This window comes from Zonotrichia albicollis, chromosome 7 (genome assembly GCF_047830755.1).
Source record: "Zonotrichia albicollis isolate bZonAlb1 chromosome 7, bZonAlb1.hap1, whole genome shotgun sequence".
Taxonomy (NCBI): domain Eukaryota; kingdom Metazoa; phylum Chordata; class Aves; order Passeriformes; family Passerellidae; genus Zonotrichia; species Zonotrichia albicollis.
Genome location: NC_133825.1, coordinates 38,969,610 through 38,987,470, shown reverse-complemented (window position 1 = coordinate 38,987,470; position 17,861 = coordinate 38,969,610). Strand labels below are relative to the sequence as shown.

General features: G+C 36.7%; 1 protein-coding gene across 4 annotated transcripts in view; it reads right to left on the bottom strand.

The window, feature by feature from the left end:
• SLK (STE20 like kinase) overlaps positions 1 to 17,861 on the bottom strand; it is a 45,031-nt gene that overhangs the window by 10,678 nt on the left and 16,492 nt on the right. For 3 of the 4 annotated variants that reach the window (XM_074545175.1, XM_014275667.2, XM_005481120.3), the window contains exons 2-12: positions 13,201 to 13,365; positions 10,837 to 10,885; positions 10,286 to 10,435; positions 7,705 to 7,777; positions 7,300 to 7,494; positions 6,544 to 6,625; positions 5,438 to 5,566; positions 2,307 to 3,686; positions 907 to 1,037; positions 510 to 633; positions 66 to 245 (exon numbers count right to left, since the gene is read on the bottom strand). In XM_074545175.1, coding sequence (XP_074401276.1) covers positions 66 to 245; positions 510 to 633; positions 907 to 1,037; positions 2,307 to 3,686; positions 5,438 to 5,566; positions 6,544 to 6,625; positions 7,300 to 7,494; positions 7,705 to 7,777; positions 10,286 to 10,435; positions 10,837 to 10,885; positions 13,201 to 13,365 — 2,658 coding nt within the window. The remainder of the gene's footprint in view (positions 1 to 65; positions 246 to 509; positions 634 to 906; positions 1,038 to 2,306; positions 3,687 to 5,437; positions 5,567 to 6,543; positions 6,626 to 7,299; positions 7,495 to 7,704; positions 7,778 to 10,285; positions 10,436 to 10,836; positions 10,886 to 13,200; positions 13,366 to 17,861) is intronic. The other variant, XM_014275668.2, reaches the window with a different exon arrangement.

Genomic DNA, 17,861 nt, shown 5'->3' with positions numbered 1-17,861 from the left:
AGACCTAATCTCAATTGTTTGCTATGCTTATACTCCTTATTGTCTATATTAGCATCATCTCTTACCTCTTTTTTTTTGTTTTTCAGCACATTCTGGAATTTGGACAACTCCTTCTCCTGCTCAGCCTTGATGCGCTTTGCTTCATCCCGTAAGCGATTTGTGTGCTCCTGCTCCAGGCGCTCGATGGTCTGCTTCTGCTGCTTCTCCAGGTTCTCTATCTCCTGATCATACTGTCGCTTTTTACTCTGTAAAAATTATTTGGTACCTTTTTTTAGAAAGCTGAGTCCTGTTAAGTGAAGTGCTGTAGCAAGGAAGGGCCATGATGGATTGTTGTGGCAGCAAGCCCCCACACAAGCTGGGCACCCCACAACGGCAAATATTGCCTTTTATTTAAGAATAAAGGCTAAGCTAGAGCCATCATGGCAGGAAACACCTGATTGCTCTTAGCACTATTCTGCCTCCTCCATCAAGATGTCATATTTTAAGAGCAGCAAAATGCAGAAACTCACTGTCATTTCCTGTTCAAAACGTCTGAACATCTGCTCTCGCTGCTGCAGAAGCTTATTGCTGAGCTGCTGTTGGGCTCTCTGCTCCTCTTTCTGAAGAAGTCTCAGCTCTCTGAGCTCTTGACGTCTAAGAAGGACAAAGAACACTTAATACTGATGGGAAAATAAAAGAAGTGCAAAATGACAAGAGATGAAAAGGACATTAACAACTTGGGCCCAGTAAAACTATTTTAAACTGATTGTCTTAATAAGAAACACTTTATATTCACTTCTACAAAAAAAAAAAGTAAATTTACGCCCAAATATGACTGAAATAAGATCATTAGCCCCCTTGCTTTATTCAAAGAAAAAAAATATCAGCTGCTAACCTCTTGAAAATTTGACTTTTCTAAACACTTACCGTAGAAATCGCATTTCTTCACTTTTTGAATCGTTTTCAGTAACTATTTTTGACGTAGTTACACTCACTTCTACTCCATCAACAACAAACTTCCGAGTTTTCTTTAACGTTTTCTTCTGCCTTCTAGTTTCCTAAATTAAGCATTGGTAAGTTATGTATTTATTTAGGTTATATTCTTTTTTCCCTTTTTTCTTAATACTGAATTATATCAAATACTTCTGGAAGTGTCTTCTATGCAGTAATCAAGAGCCCTTCTCACTTACCAGGTGCCTCACTAATCAAGTGAGAATTTGAAAAATTCCAATAAACTGAAACTTTCTAGTAAGGGAAGGAAAACTGCAATTATTGATTATCCTAAGTACCAGAAGAAAAAAAATTAAGCCAGAAACTCTGAAGAGAACTGATGCAGTTTTATTTTCAAGAGCTGAGACAGCTATATTTACTGTTTGCTTTTGATCAGGATTGCCCCAGCCACCAACAGGTATTTAATTCTTAAAACCAGTTCTGAAACTGGATAACAATTTACTCACCTACTTCCTCCTGCTTTGGACATAAACAAGTGAGTTTATTTTTTTATTGATATATATTAGCCAAAATCATATCATGATCTTGCTAACAACTAGAGAAGTCTCAGTTGTCAGAGCTGCTGTTGTTTCACTGCAAGAAGAGAGGGACCCCAGCTGATCCTGCACCATCTCCATTGTGTCAGGGCAACTGCAAACACCCTTGAGTTTAGCACAGCTATGCCAATTTATGATTCTTTTGTTTGGTTGTCTGTCTAGGTTTGTTTTTCCCCCACTCAAGCTCACATTACACAGTTACTACCCCAACATGGCTATATTCATTTTAATACAAAGACTACAAATAAAGTTCATAGTCTGGAATTTGCTTCCTCTGAGTACACTCATTCATAGTGACATAACTGCATGGACACAGTACAACCACAGGAGAACACTGACTGGAATAAAAAAATCCAGCAGATGCCTGCCCTGGGTGTCCCAAACAGAGAGACAGAATATGGAAGTGGCAGGAATTCAGTATAAGATTAGATATTCAAGAGATTTTCTATTGAACAAGAATTCTGTGCATTTAGCTGGTCTTCTTGAGTATCAGCTCTGACCTACAGCCATTCACAAATCTTCATGTGTAGTATTATTACACTTCCTTTTATGGCTTATACTATTATGCAATACAGTAAGAAACTAATTAGCATAACTGCACATAATCCAGACATTGTTGTATGGTACAATTTAGAATACTTTGGTTTCTACAAAGCTTTATATATATGTGCCATACTGGTTTCTCCCTCAATATTTTTCTTTGTAGCAAAGGCTTGGAGATAATTTCAGGGTTTCACTCACGTGAGATTTTATATTAAAAAAATATATCCTTGCACTTACCTGTAAAGATATTGATCCTGTCTCTTTGTTTTTACTAAGGAAACTAGAAATGGACAAGTTCAAATCAATGCTGCTGTTATCAGCTGTAGAACCAGTGCCTGAATCTGCATCATTTTCCTTCAAATTCTCCGATTCCAGTTGCTGTAAAGTCTCAGTATTGCCTTGATTATCTGTTTTGACCTTCTCATTTTCTTCAGTGCTAATACTAATGCTGGGGACTGGAGTGACTTCAGAGTCCTCAGCTTGTTCACTGACAGTGTCTTGAAGCTTATTCTTCACTATTTCATCTGAGGTAACTGCTGGATGTTCTTTGTCTACCTGGATGTTGGTTTCCTGTATATTCTCAGGTCCAAGCTCTCCTGAATTTTGGTCCATACCAGTCAGTTTATCCACCAGTTTATCAGGAATATCCTCAGGTTTAGTCTGTAATGCCTTCTGGTCTACAATATCTTTTCCAGAGTCTTTGATCTGTGTTTCCTCTGTGCTGTTTATATTACTGATACCCTCATTTTCACTTTCTGCCAGTTTCTTGTCTACTTCAACCACTGTATCTTGGTTTTCTGATACAGTTTCTTCAGAGCTGATTATCTCATGGACCTGCTTAGCCTGACTTTCCACCGGCTTATCCTCCAGCTCAGGTATTTTATCCCCATCACTGATGGGTGTTTCAGCAATAGCACCTATCTCCTTAATGTTGTCAATTCCATGGTTTATTAGATCCTTTTCTTCATCAGACACTTGAACTGTAGCATTAGGCAGAGCTTCTGTAGTGGTATCTATTACTGCCTCTTTCTGAGCTTCACCTTTATCTTCCTTTTGTTCTGTATCTCTATTTTCTGCAGGGACCTTTTCTTCCTCACCATCCAAGAGATCCATTCCCTTCTCTTCTTTTTCACCAGTTTCCTTAGAAATGCCTTCTTCACTTTCTACCCTCTCTTCAGTTACAGGTACTACTTTCAGTTTGTCATCTTCTATCTGTTCATCTGCCATGGAATCTTCTTTCTCTATTATTAAGTCGGGTTCATTCTTTATTTCCACATCAAGTTCTCTACCTCCTTTCTGGGGTTCTGTATCCTCATGCATTTTTTCCAGGCTTTCTGTATTATTTTCTGCTGGCACCATTTTTCCTTGCTCATCTTCACCAGTTGGCAAAGAACCATTCTGCACTTTGACATCACTAATGGGAGTATCGTGTATGTTATCAGCTGTTTTCCTAAATTTAATGTCCTCAGATTCATCTCCAGCTGTTTTGTCCTCAATGGCATTACTTTCTGTTTTCTCAGAGAGAGATTCCAGGACAGAAGCATTCTGTGAAAGTTTGTCCTCTTCAGAGCTGGCAATACTAAGATCAGAGGATGCACGTTTCTCTGCAGGTAACTGCTAAAAAATTAAAGCAAAAAAAGTATTCAGTCATTTTGTAACTTAACCAAAGCACAGTTTTATGGGAGAATATGGGAACAGAGATCAATATTGTATTCACGTGCAGTTATATGAGTTAGAAAACATCAGAGTCCTTCCCTTGGACTATCACAGAACAAGTGCATGAACTGCAGATAGGCTCTGAACAGAAAGTTTCACTGTGATCAAGGGAAAGGGATCATGGTCATCAGCTACTCTTCAAGGGTCTTTTTCTTTTCACATTCCTTTTTTTAATCAGTTCAGCTCCTCAACAGTCTCAGCTACAGCTGGATTTGAAAGACTTTACTTTGTGCCAGCTGCGCAAGGAAGCAACTGTAGCTTTAGTGAGTGCAGCACTGATAAAATGCAGTATTAAGTTCTTCTGCTTTACTTTGTGCTCTTGGCTAAAAATGCCTGAAAACTTTTCATCTGGTTTTAATCATGTTGAAACCCCATTAAAATGGTGAAAACCTCCAGCAGATCTGATTAAGTGGCAGTACAGAACTAGAACAGAAACAGTTACCTCACTCTAGAAACTGCTGCTGCCAGAATATGAATAAATGTTATCAGATTCCATAAAGACATCCAAAAGTATATAATAATAAAGCATCATTTTAACCACAATTGCCCTTTCACTCTTCAAAGTGATTGTGATATCTGTCTGTATCTACTGCTAGAACCCTGTAATTTGCAGATCAGGCTTTTGATTTGCCATAGAGAACATCCTAGGCTAGCTGTTGCAGCAAGCACAGGTTAGATTGTACATTTCCTACCTTAAGGATTTCCCAAGCATACAGAAAACGATTCCTTTTAAGTCAAAATTGCATTTAAAATATTTCTTTGTGTAATTGTTCAAGAAGTTTAGTGTTGATCTCCCAGGAGTGTTTAAAACTACCCCAAGGAAATAACGTGAAGAGCTCTACCTCACACATTGCTGCAATGCCACTTGTGAGATTCCTGACAGAGTCCCAGGGTGGGCTTCAGTCCAGCCCTCCTGGAGGGATGGCTCAGCAGCTCATCCACAGGAGGGGAGCTGCTGGGGACCACGTCTGGAGCCCGTGGGGTGGGCTGGGAAGGCAGTAAGGAGGCCAGGGGCCGTGAGGAACGTGCAGATGGGTGAGGGGGGAATGGAGGCACCTGCTCGAGCTCTTGGCTCCTGCAGCAGTGCAGGACAGCAGCTCTGGGAGGCACAGGGAGCACACAGCCTGGGCCCTCTGCTACCCACACCCCTCCCTGGACTTCACAGTTTTCCCTCTGAGCAACCACACTCACGCTCTAAGATTCTTAAAGCATCTTTAGAACTACACTGATTATAAAATATGTGGGTTTTTCCTCGTCTTTGATAGCCACACTGTAAAATCACAAACTTAGTTAACAACATAATAGTCAAATACTCTTCCTAATCTTTTAAACACTTTATGGAATACAAACACACATTTCCTCATTCACCCAGTCATTATGACTCAAAAACATTTACATAAAAATCAGGATCCCATTTTTAAAATAGCACATATACATCTAAAAAAATTTAAGATGTTAGTCTTTATTAGCTATTATTTACTAGTAGTTTTTAAAGAGTTCAAACATGCTACTTTTTAAATGGCTGGCTACCTATTTTGTAATAAGTTTAGAATATGATTATTTGATGTCAAAGTTGGGCTAATACAATTGAAACTGAATTCTCCATGGGAAATTTGCCACAGCATATTAAAAAAAGTAAATTTTGAACTGACCAGAGAATTTTCTGTTTCTTCTTCTTCATCCTCATCTTTACCATCTTCAACTTCTTCTGTAACTTCTGCCTTAGCTTCTGCAATCAATTCTCTTATTGGTTTATTTGAAGTAACAGTAACAAATGGATGCTTGTGAAAGCAAAAAAATAAGCACAATATTAGGCGGTGGCTTCATAATATACAGTGGCAAAAATCATAATCTGAAAGAAATATAACTTCAAAGAAGTGTAACTTTGGTTGCCTCACATTTGAAGATGCACAATTAACATAACTGTTCCAATGTGTTTTTTCAGCAGAAGTCTTAAAATCACAACATTTGAGTTCAAATACACTATATAAGTAGTCTAACAAACTTGCTAAAAACACAAACATTCATTTATACTGACCTTTTTCACAATCCAAAGAATAGAAGTAGAAAGATTTCTAAAAAGGTTATTTTTCTTGGAATTAGGTTTCATTTCTGTTCCACAGTTAAATTACTTCTTGACAAGCTTTATCTAGAAAATATACTTTCTAGAAAAAAATGTGCTTTGTCTTTCCAACAACTTTTACTAACATGAACTAGAATTCTGCTTTTTTCTTTAGGAACAAGCAGGTACCTGTTCCTCTCCTACCGTCTGAATCTTCTTTCTCTGCTTGGCCCTGCTACTTAAATCTATTCAGCATATGCCAGATGGATTGTGGATAAAGCAAATGGGTGCTGACGTTAAACACAATCAAATGTACCTGCTCACATCTATTCCTGTTCAGCTGTTCTGCACTGACAGCATTACAGAGGAGGGCTGAGCATTAAAGCTTTTAAAACACCTGTCAGCAACTGGCCACAGACCTAACAACTCCTTCATCCATTGTAAGTATACAAGTATAGTTACTTACACAAAGTAATTGGTTATATTACAGCAAAATATGTTCAGCTAATAACCTGATCTGTGCTTAGTATCATCTGATCAAATTTTACCAAATAAGGATCAATTTTAAAAAGAGATTGTGGACAAAGACCTCATTTGAAAATATTTAAGTAGTTACTATAATAGCACTCTGCTTTAAAGAAAATACCAAATATGCTTGCCTTTAAACAACAGTTCTGAACAATGAACTCTTCCTACCTGTAGAAGTTGACTTGCACTCCACCTTGCATCTACATTCTTTTCCAGACATTTCTTCAGAAAATCTTTAAAGTCTGATGACCTACACAACAAGCAAAGAGGCAGTGGTTGTTCTTCTGTCTTAACATCAGACTAGCACGTAAAGTGAAATACCCTTGAGGTTCACATGAATCTACACTGCAACTCCAAGCCCTGCTACTGACTCAGAAAAACACAAAGGGAATACAGGAATGCCAAGACCAAAACAGCACAAAGAATCTTTAAAAGGTTTGTCCATTATCAGAAGAATTTACTTTTTGCTCTGGACTATTAATACACTTCATCTTCTACATCAGTAACTCAATCATGTGAAGATATTAAATTGACCAAATAGATAATGGCTTTTAAAAATAATTTCTTAGTGTAAAAATGCATTAGTTTCCTTTCACCCTATCTCTATTAGATGGCCTTTAGATCTGTTACTACATTTTTAAAAAAGCTATTTCACATACATTTTAAGGCAAAGACTGTAAAATATTTCTGTATGAAAGCTTCTATACAGAACTATGACCAAAAAAAAGTTCAAATTGTGTCAAAAGACATATATGTGTATATACATATGTACAAACATATATTGGAATTGTATGGACTTGCCCTAATGCATAAAGCTACATCACAAACTTCAACATTGAACAGGGCTGTGCTCATCAAATTTAGCAAACAAATGACTTGGAGTGCCTTACACTGGGGTGGGAAAGCTGTCAATAAAACACAAACCATTTGGAAGGCTGTGCCAACGTTGGTGGGTCAGATTTTGCAATTTTCAGCAGCACTCGCATGGGATTCAGTTCATGGTGAGGTGGCTCTATCTGAGCCATTTCTATTAGAGTAATGCCAAGAGACCAGATATCAGCCTTGTAATCATATGGTCTGTCTTTAGAGGTCTCACACATTACTACTTCTGGAGCCATCCTGCAAAGAGAGCAACAAAATTCCAGATGAGAAAAAGCTTTTTGATGTGTTCTGAGAACAGTTCTAAACACAGACATTCACTGAAGCGTTGCTAGAAGCACATTCCACCATCAGTAGATTTACAAAGTACCCATCAAGCTTGTAATATCAAATCAAAAGTAACATTAAGATACTAGTTAATACAAAAAGTCAGCAAAAGAGGGCACTTACCAATATGGTGTGCCAATAAAGGAGTCTCTTCTTTGTATTGTTCTGGTGTTTTTAGCTGATACTCCAAAATCCGCTTAAAGCAAACAGTAAAACACTATTATTAATAGGGTGGTGGAAAGCATACTATAATTCTTTTTATTTACAATTGTCTTTTAAAATGATGTGTATTCCAGAGCAAACATTCAGTATTAAAAATTCAAAGTGAGGTAAAAATATTTGTGCTCTGATAGCTGAGTGACAAGGTTTTATACCATTTATAATGAAAGAGGTTACACAAATCATATTCTACATTTCTTTAAAAAAAACCCAAACCATAATGCTACTGTTGGGACAGAAGCAAACTATGTATTTGCTACAGGAAAAAGTGCATTACATATTCCTTTAAGTAGAAATTAATTTCTTTAGCCTTTGAAGTCTGTATTCATCAAACATGGCACCAACTGTCTCATTAATTCAACAAATCATTCAATTTTAAGTTTCAGGACTCAAATTTCCACAAAGTTACATTTCCTCTTCATCTTACAGGTTTCTTTCCACATGATTTTTGATTTTATTATAAATACTTGAAAGCTTGCATGTGTACTTTTCATGAATATCTACCCAAAAAAAAAAACATTTTACCTCTTTGCAATTAGTTATCTATACAGCACTATATCTCTCACTCTTAAAAAAAGACATTTAAATAAGTATTATATGCTTATAACAGACATAATTTTGTTAATGAAGATCTAGAGATTAAAGCAAAGAGCCATATGTTGCCATCTGTAATCTGTACAAAATCACTTGATGGGCTCAATACGTGAGAAGTCTAATTTTGCTCTGGGGAAAAAAAACAGGACTAAAATCTATTGGTTCAAATGCATAAAACTGAAATTTTGAGGGACTACAGGTGTTGAAATAATAAAACTCATATATATACATATATAAATAAAATGTAATAAATTTGCTTGCCATTCACACATCTGTAAAAAAAGGAATTATACATTTCTTTGGATAACAATCCAAATACAAGTAGTTTATAAGGAGTAAAATGCTCCTTCAAAAGATGCTGTACATTTTTCATAATTACATCAAGTCTTTTTTTAGAAATCTTAATTAGCAAACCTGAATGCATCACCAAATGCACGTGAGAAAGAAATCTCCTGTGGTCTAAACTGTTAAGTAGTATCTTGACAGCCTGCAAGGTGCTGTATACCAGCTAAGCTTGACAAAATCTTAAAGTAGTTCCAAGTCTGTATGAGGAGAAGCCAGGTCATGTGAGGAGATGAACTGAAACAAATTATTCTCTCTGACCACAAGACTCCTGCTGATCTGTGGTTTCTTTTACAGCAGTGCCAAGAAACTAAGACAGTGGTTCTATTACATTTACACACCAGGCCTATGACCCCAAGTGCATCACTAAATGTTCTGGCTCCAAAGAAAAGCTACACCAGTAAAGTTACATGCACTCTGCAGACTAAAAGAAAGCCAGATGCAAGGATTGTATGTACAAGGATTAATCTTATACAGAAGGGATCCATGGAAAAGCACAATCACACTAAACTGATCAATACAGCAATGCAGGTTCTTAAATATTCTCAGTTTCTAATGGAGAAGGTGCACAGTACCTTGCTGAGATGTGATCAATATGAGTTAGGCAGGAGATATATTCCTGAATTTGGACACATCTTGCTTACATTTAAAAGGAAAGTCTGTATCAAGGCTGCAAATTTAGAGCCCTGGTTCCCTGTGGCACTATTTTGATTTTCGTTACCCCTGCCCTCTGTGCATCCAAAGAAATACAACTGATCACACTGATCCCATGCAGAGGGAAGGCTTTGAAACCTGAGCGTGGGCAGGGATGTCATGGAACCATGCCATGGGTAGAGGCACTGCAAAGGCTGACAGCTTATACACATTTTCCCCTGAAACAAAGTGGATCCAGATAATTCCTGCCCTTTCCTGGCTGAGTGAAGGGATGCTGTTCACCACCAGCAGGCCTTTGTCAGTTCTGCATGGAGGAATCCTCATCAGACTAAAAATGTGGATGAATGCTTAAACTTAGATTTAAAAAAAACCCAGAAATCAACAATAGTAAGCTGTATTTTGTTCCAGACTGTTCTGTCTTAATTTCAGTGCAACAAACAATTGAAAAAGGAATGAGAAAACTAAGCTGGATGATTCAGATTACTACTCCTCTCTCAAAGGAAGAGACAACAGTACAAGGTACTGCTTTTTGGTGGCTGTGAAGAATGTTCCGTTTCCAAACTAACAACTTCAAAGGGAAGTTCAGATGTTATCAGAGTGAAGGTAAGTATAATCAGGAACTTTATACTAAGAAACAGCATGATCTATGATGACTTCTTGTGCTGATTTTGAAGTATGAAAGATGGCATAAGTACAGTCAGGATATTTGCTCAAGTTTTTCTGTTGTTTTTTTTTCCTTGATAGCACCAAACCACTTGCTTCTGAAAAACCTCTCATTGTTAGATTGGTATTTCAGTAGGTAAATATTGAACCTTGACAAACTGCAGCTAAAGGAAAATACAATTAAAAGACCATGCCAAGTTCCAGGAAAGAGTTTTATTTGCAACATGCTTACCTAGTTTAATGTCTCCATCTAATGTGAAAAGAATATTGCCAGCTTTTAGATCTCTGTGGATGATCTTATTCTCATGCAAGTAGTTCAGTGCTTCCAGTGTCTGCCTGCACACCACTTTGATCTGTGGCTCTGTTAAAGGCCTTTCAAGCTCTACAAGAGAGAGACAGAAATAATCACAACATTTTTGCATTTTATGTTACATGTTCATAGCAAACCCTATAGGAATATATGGGGAAACTAATTAATCTGACAGATTCTAAGCATCACATCTCAGAAAAAATTTCTCTCAGAATACTTGCTCCTTCTAGTAAAGATTTTATTCCTTGAGCCCAACCCCCTTCTCATTATGAATTATGTATACCTACCTATCTGAACTGTGAAAAAACTACATCATTTAGAGACTGGTTCTTTTGTGTGTTACATACAGATGTTAAAGACTAGATCTTTTACATAAATCATATCAAAACAATACATATATGAAATAAGTTACAGTATATATTATCACTTTAAGGTATTAGGATTATTATTATTAGTTGAAATAACTTATTTACCCAACATTACTGCATCTACTGCTCCTCCTGCACAAAATTCAATCAGGATCTGTATATAAATAAATAAAAAAATATAGAGATTAGAAACTAAATAGTTCCACTGAGGTGAATCATTGATTAAGGGAGCATTTTTGGGAGATCAGAGTTTCAGAATATTTGGCCTCAACAAGTTATTTTACTAACCTGCAAAATACTGGTACTCTTACCCAGCTAAAAGTAGGGCTGTACTGCTCAACAAATTATTTGAAAAATGCCTTGAGACCCTCAGACAAAAGTTTTTATCCAACTATAAAATAGTATAATAAAACTTATAAAACATAATGACACAGTCATCTTAAACCTACTCCTTGTAATGTGATTTACATAATCCCTGCAAACTCATTTCTCGGTTATTAAGCTCTACTCCTATACTATAATCTCTCTGACTGAAAAGTCCAAGAGCTAAATGATTTTCCAGTAGCTGATGCTATCTCCTATATTGTTTCAGACAAGATGAAAATACAGAAAAAATGCTCTGAAAAGCTACATAAATTTATTAAATTCAGATGTTTACATTAATTTTCCTTTGTTTAATTCATGCCTACAATACTTCAAGGCCTTTATCCCAGGATTTAATAATACCAGAACAAGTTCATTCCCAGTTCTGAGCTTCCTTTTGAAATAAAAATATACTGCAATTATTTATGAGCACAAACTATGCTGCTATGAAGGACAGAAAGAATATATGCAAAGGAGAAAGGGGAGAGACAAAACGAATGAGGAGAGCAAGAAAGAGGAAATTTCATGCAAGACTGATACCCCACTCTTCCTTACGTGTTTATGTGGGTTTTTTCCTTTAATTTAAACTTTAAATATTATAAATTATAATCTACTGTCTGAGAGCTAAGAAGCATTTCTTGCCAGAATGTCAACAGTCAATATGACTGGAAATAGTAAGTTATTTTTTTATTTTTCTGTAGAGTAATTTTAAAATCAGTGTATAATTGCTGATAAAACAGGAAACCTCAAAGTATACCTCGTACCACAGCATTTATATATACACCACTTATGTCACATATACTTCAAATTATTATTGCAATTAATCCCCACAGCAATGGTACCAAAAAATATTTTATATAATGCAATTCTTTGTAAATCCTGTAAACGTTATTCCATTTACATGCTTCTGTGTGCCAAGTAGCTAAGTGTGGGAAATTGTACATAAAGAATTTATTTCTCTAAAATTTGTAGTTTGGTCTGACAAAGGTCTCTTTGCTAGAGAAATCATGTTTCTAATCTTGGAAAGCAAACATGTATTTAATGTCCAACTGTCATTCTTCTCTTTTTTGCCCTCACTAAAATCTGTTTATTTACCACATCATTAGCCTTGTGGCTTACAAGCTCCTTACTGTAACAGTAGCTCCAATTTTATTTTCAAAGTGTTTACTTCTATCTTTATTCTGCCAGTGAAGCCTACCCACTCAGTTTCATATTGTGCCTCTATGCCTACTTGCTTTCATGCTGACCTTTAAGCATTGAAATTTTTTCACTATTCCACTGTTTTATATAATAATTTACTCTGCACTGAGATCACCAAGTTTTGAGCTTAACAAAACAAATGTGCATCAGGAAACAAGGTACCACACTTCCACCATTTGTTCAAAGAGTATAGCTTATTTGTAAGACTCCCAGGAAATCATCTTTTATTTGGTTTAGGTATCTTTTTGAAGTATAAGCTCTTTAAAAAAAAAACCCAATCCATGCATTCTTTGTACCTGTATATATTGCACTGGATTACCTACAAGTGCAAACTGTTTTGTCACAGCTAAAGCCACCCAAGCAAACAGCAGGGATGTGCAGTCCTATGTACAGTATGCTCTGCACGTCAAGGTACAAATACCCAGGGTTTAAGTAAATTAATTATTGTTCAAGTCCTGCTAAACTGTCCTCCCTTCCTGGGAGTGCCAATAAACCCCCTGGCATCTAAAGTATGTACTTCACAGGCTGACCTTTTCAGCTCTTTATTTATTTTTCAGGTGTGGATTCTGAGTCTCACTTAAAATCATGCTAATGTAATTGAAATCGGAGTCCTGTTGTTACAAATAAGCACCAGCTGAGAACTCTCTCAATACACAAAATGAACTGCTAATTTCCACATTTTAGATTCAAACCCCTGACCAAATGACTCAGGGTAGCACAATTCTGCAGCGACAATTACCTAAGTCATACCCACAATTTACAAATTAGTTTTGAAATGGAGTAGTTATCTCAACAGTGACAATCCAGATAAAATCTGACAAATAATATTTTGATAAAAGAAAAAACATGTAATTTCAATAACCTTTTGAAATCAGAAAAAACATTTAGAAAAGGAAGAATACTTACCCACAGATTGTTTTCATAGTAGAAAGCATCTAGGAGCTTGACAATATTAGCATGATCACAAGATGCTAAAATATCAATCTCCACCATGTAATCTTCAAGTTCTTCTTCTGACTTAGTATCTATCACCTTTGCAGCAGCCAGAACTTTCGTTTCTTTGTTCTGAGCCTGTAAAAGAAAAGTCACAGCAAACATATACATGAATTTCACCAGAAAACTGGCACTAGCAAAAAAAAACCCCAGAAATAAAGCAACTCTCTGTCTTGACACTTCTGTACAAATTTCCTGTCTCCAGTTTCCTCCTCTACAAAAAGACAATCCCTGCATATTATAGAGGAGATAAAATCTAGCAGAAAAAGGGTTTAATAACTTTTCTCAAGGCCAAGAAACAATGAAAGACATGTAAAACCACTTAATTCTCATCACATTCTTTAAACCATCATCAATAGCTCAGGATAATTGCTGCCTTACTAAGGTGCAGTTTTGTGCTGCTCCTCAAACACCATCTATTAACACAAGGCAAGGAATGAAGGAGCCTCCACCCTCTGGTTCTGCCCTTCTGACTCTCCCCACGTTGTGGCAGCACCGCTGCTCCCAAAGCCAGGCAGGGAAGCAGATCCTGCCCCAGGAAGCAGCTGGAGCTCCTCTTCAGCCAGGGGCTGTGTGCTGCATCCCAGCTTCAGGAGCTGCCAAGCCATCATTCCTTCCTTTGGGCATTCTGCTCCCTGTGCTTCAGCAGCCTGGGAGGACTCCCCAGGTGGGAGCCATGGAAGGTGGGCACTGCAAATGCTGCCAGCTCTCCTGCACTGCTCCTCACCCACACACCAGGGACAGGGACAAGTGCAGAACAACTAAATCAAGCAAAGGGAAAGCACGATTTTGGGTGCCCAAGGAAAAGAAAAGGCATTTCTGCTGTGCATTTAAATATTCTTTGGATTTTTTCAAACATAAGAGATTACAGACAAGTCAGGTGACTTATTTAAATAGCAAAATATTTTATCAACCAGGAAATACTACTTATTAAAAGAACACTGCTGAAACCTAATCACAAAAAATATATACACTCTCTAATAATTCTCTTGTAAGTTATGTTTGAAGGAATGCTCAATTCCAAGCTGCAGCAAGCTTTAAACAAGTGTATTTTTCTCAAGTCATCAAAAAAACACTATTTTGCCAAGTAGTGACATTTCCAGTGGTTACCTCTGAATAAAGGAAGTGCAGGACTGAAGTCTACTTCACCCATTGAACATGAAGACCATGAAGCCAAGTCCTGCATTTACTCCACTGAGTTTTTGACATTCAAATGAAATTAAATGGCAAGAAGGGACACAGGCTCTCTCTAAAGCAGCAACAGACAAGGATCAACAAGGGGAATTCCAACTTCTGATGTGCAGAATCACAAGGCAGTTCGTGTCTCTGCTGGTGTGGATTGTGCATGGCCCTAAAGCCATTTGGGATGATCCCAGGACAGGATGCAGCAAAAATCCCCAAACCAGTATCAGACAAAAGCTGGTATCAGACAGCAAGTAAGAATTCTTAGGAATAATTCTGAAGGTCTAAATATTATTACTTGCACAGCTATAAATAATTCTCTCTATGTGGCAAAAGATAATAAAATATTTAAAGATAAACATTTACATTAACATTCAGTAAAACAGCAATAACAGCAAAACACACTTATAAAGCACAGTCCCAGCTGATTCATCTCATGTTGAGGGTAAAGGTTTTTCATTACATGTCTTTTTATCTCAATATTCTTTCCAAAACAAAAAACAACCAAATCTTCCCAACCTCAATATTTGCCCTCCCATGTTTAACAACAAAGATAAGTAATCTGTATAACATCATTTGAAAACCAACTACTGAGAAGGTTTCCAACACACATTCTAATAATAAAAAGGAAAAGGTCTGCTTAGTAACGCAAACAACATTTGTTTTGGTTTCATGCTTTGTAGCAAGAATGAAAGACCAACCTTCCTATTCGAGAGCTGCACTGTAAATTAAACACAAAAAGTGAAACAGATGTCTGACCACAACAGAACTGGACTTGGTAGCTTTACTTGTGCAGAAAAACAGTTTTTAAAGCACCTTTCTATAGAACTCAAATTTTAGCTGTAAATGGGCTTTTTTGAAGCATGCATGGCCACACGCTCTTCACTTAAAAAAAATAAAAATACTTAAAAAAATAAAGCTGAAATTAATTTTTACACAAATTTGCTTACAAACTATATACTGGCAATAGTATTTTGTTTAAGTAAACCATCTACATCAGGTAACAGATGTTACTGCTTCCAGATTGAGTTTCACCTTTGAGCAAGAAGGGCATTGCTAAGTTAGTGTGAATGATTACATGCTCAGGAGTTTGCTACATTTACAGCATATATTATTTTTTTTTCTACTGACAGAACACTTTGTATTTTGATTTTTCCCAGATCCTTTTGCTTAAAGCAACTAGAAATCTGCTTTGAGTATGCTTCTATGATTTCCTCCTTGTGCAGCTCTATTAAAACACCTCATTACAAATAATGAATTATTATAGAGACAGTGTGATTATCTTTATAAGCATCTTAACAATTATAAACAAAACAAATGTTTGCCTTTGTTCTGCCTCAAAATAGTAAAATTTTGAAGGTCTAGATGCAGACTTTTTTCCCAGCTTTTAAAAGAAAAAAGCTTTAGAATTAGCATATTTCCACTGGCTATTTCTGAGGACTGATGAAACAATTTAAGTATACATCAAGTAACGCCTGAAAAAAATTACATGTTTTAAAGTTCTTTTTGAATAAGGCTTTAGTCATCTCCACCCCACAATGCACTCTATGAAAAATACCCATCTATTTGACTTACTGTAAGTAACATGCTCTTTTTAACTGGGTAGAAAAGGATTTAGCTGTTCATGCACAAGATTTATGAATCACTGTACTGTACAGTGAAAAAAAACCTCTTTGGATTAGGAGGAACAAAAAGCATTTGCAACTTTGTGTGGGTATGTTTGTTTTTTCTAAACTTTGGCTGAAGTCTTTCTTTTTCCACAAAACGTTCTCCAAAGGTCAGAGCCAGAGCAAAAATGATTGTGTAGAAGGGGTCCTGATTTGCACATGGCAATTCTGCATTTGGGTACACCAACAATTAAAGTCAACCTGCAATTTAAGTTACAGGATATATTTTGAAAGGGCAGAACTTCTGAGTAGCTGTAGTCCAGCAGTTTCTTCCTGTATTTTAGCTCTCAACTACCAATTCAATTTATTCCAAATGCTCTGCTTGAATACATTTGATTCTGCATGTAGGATTAAGTGACTTAAACCTCAGTCCTATGCTAAGAAATCCAAACTGGCATTTTCAATGGTTATGTGCAGACAAAGAAGAAAGGGGTAGAAGGATTCATTAACCAAATTTGATCTTTTCAAAAGATACATACATAATAGATGAAAACCAAATTGGAATAACTCATTCCCTCAAGACGTGACTAATGCAAGATGACGTGGATATTATTAACTGTTACATGCAACAACACACAAACATTGCAATCCTTTCAGTAAAACTCTTATTTGGATTATGTATTGAAGGTTACTACAGCAAACATTTTAACTTAAGGAGAGAGAATGCACAAGGAAATAACCAGCTGTATGTTACAGCATGGTTCTTGCAAGGGATGGCACAGTCTCATCAGCTGTCAATGCACAGAAAAACACAATTCTAAGTTAAATACTTTGAAAAGATGGATTGCAGGCATGTATAGAATAAATCATCTTAAAAATTACAACTTGCAAATGAATATGTCTGAACTTACATCCCTTACACTGGAATGGCAATGTACATCTAATGCACAAAAGTGTTGCAGAAATCTGAAAATGTCTCAAGAAAGAAGAATAACCATTCCACACAAAACCAGGCCCTACAAGTATGTGAAATTAGTGACTCCTCCCTAACAATGCTGGATTTTTGCACGGGGTATCATATAACTAAATGTAAGTTCTAGAGGCAGAAGCTTTGTGAAGAGTCTGACAGCAGAATATTAAAAGGTAGTTTACTATCCGGGCACCAGGCCAAGAAGTTGCATATTCCCAGCCCTGGACAGCAGGGAGAGCAGAGCTACTGCTCCACAGTAATAGGATTACAGCTCGGAGATAACACATAGCCTTTCATCTTCTGATGACCAATATGAAGTTTCAGCTTTGCTTGTGAGGAGCTGTTTCAGTTTCCGATCACCAGCAAACCCTTCCTTCCCAGCTGTGCATCTCCTCTGCAATGCAGCTTCAAAAATTAAACAATATTTACAACTGAAAAAAAGTTAAGTACATCCTTTACCTCTTGCTCAACCAGCCAGGAACAAAGCTGAGATATGAGATAGAAAATTGTTCATCACCTTTCCTCCTGATGCCTGATCTCTTGTGAGATGTTACATAACCTCACTGCATGTTTTGCAGGCAGCAAAACAAATCAATTAAGAAGCTTTTCCTTTCTGACTCATTCTTCTCAACAAAACCATAGTCATAATCATGGATCATCAAAGTTGTCAAAAGGGGAAAAATATACACATCCCTATTCAGCAAAAGATGTTTTTTTCCACATAAAAAGCTCCACTTTTGTGTGAAATTGGGATTGTCAGCTCTAGCTCCTCATAAATTTTCTGACAGTGCCTGGGTAATCAGTACTGAAAGGCT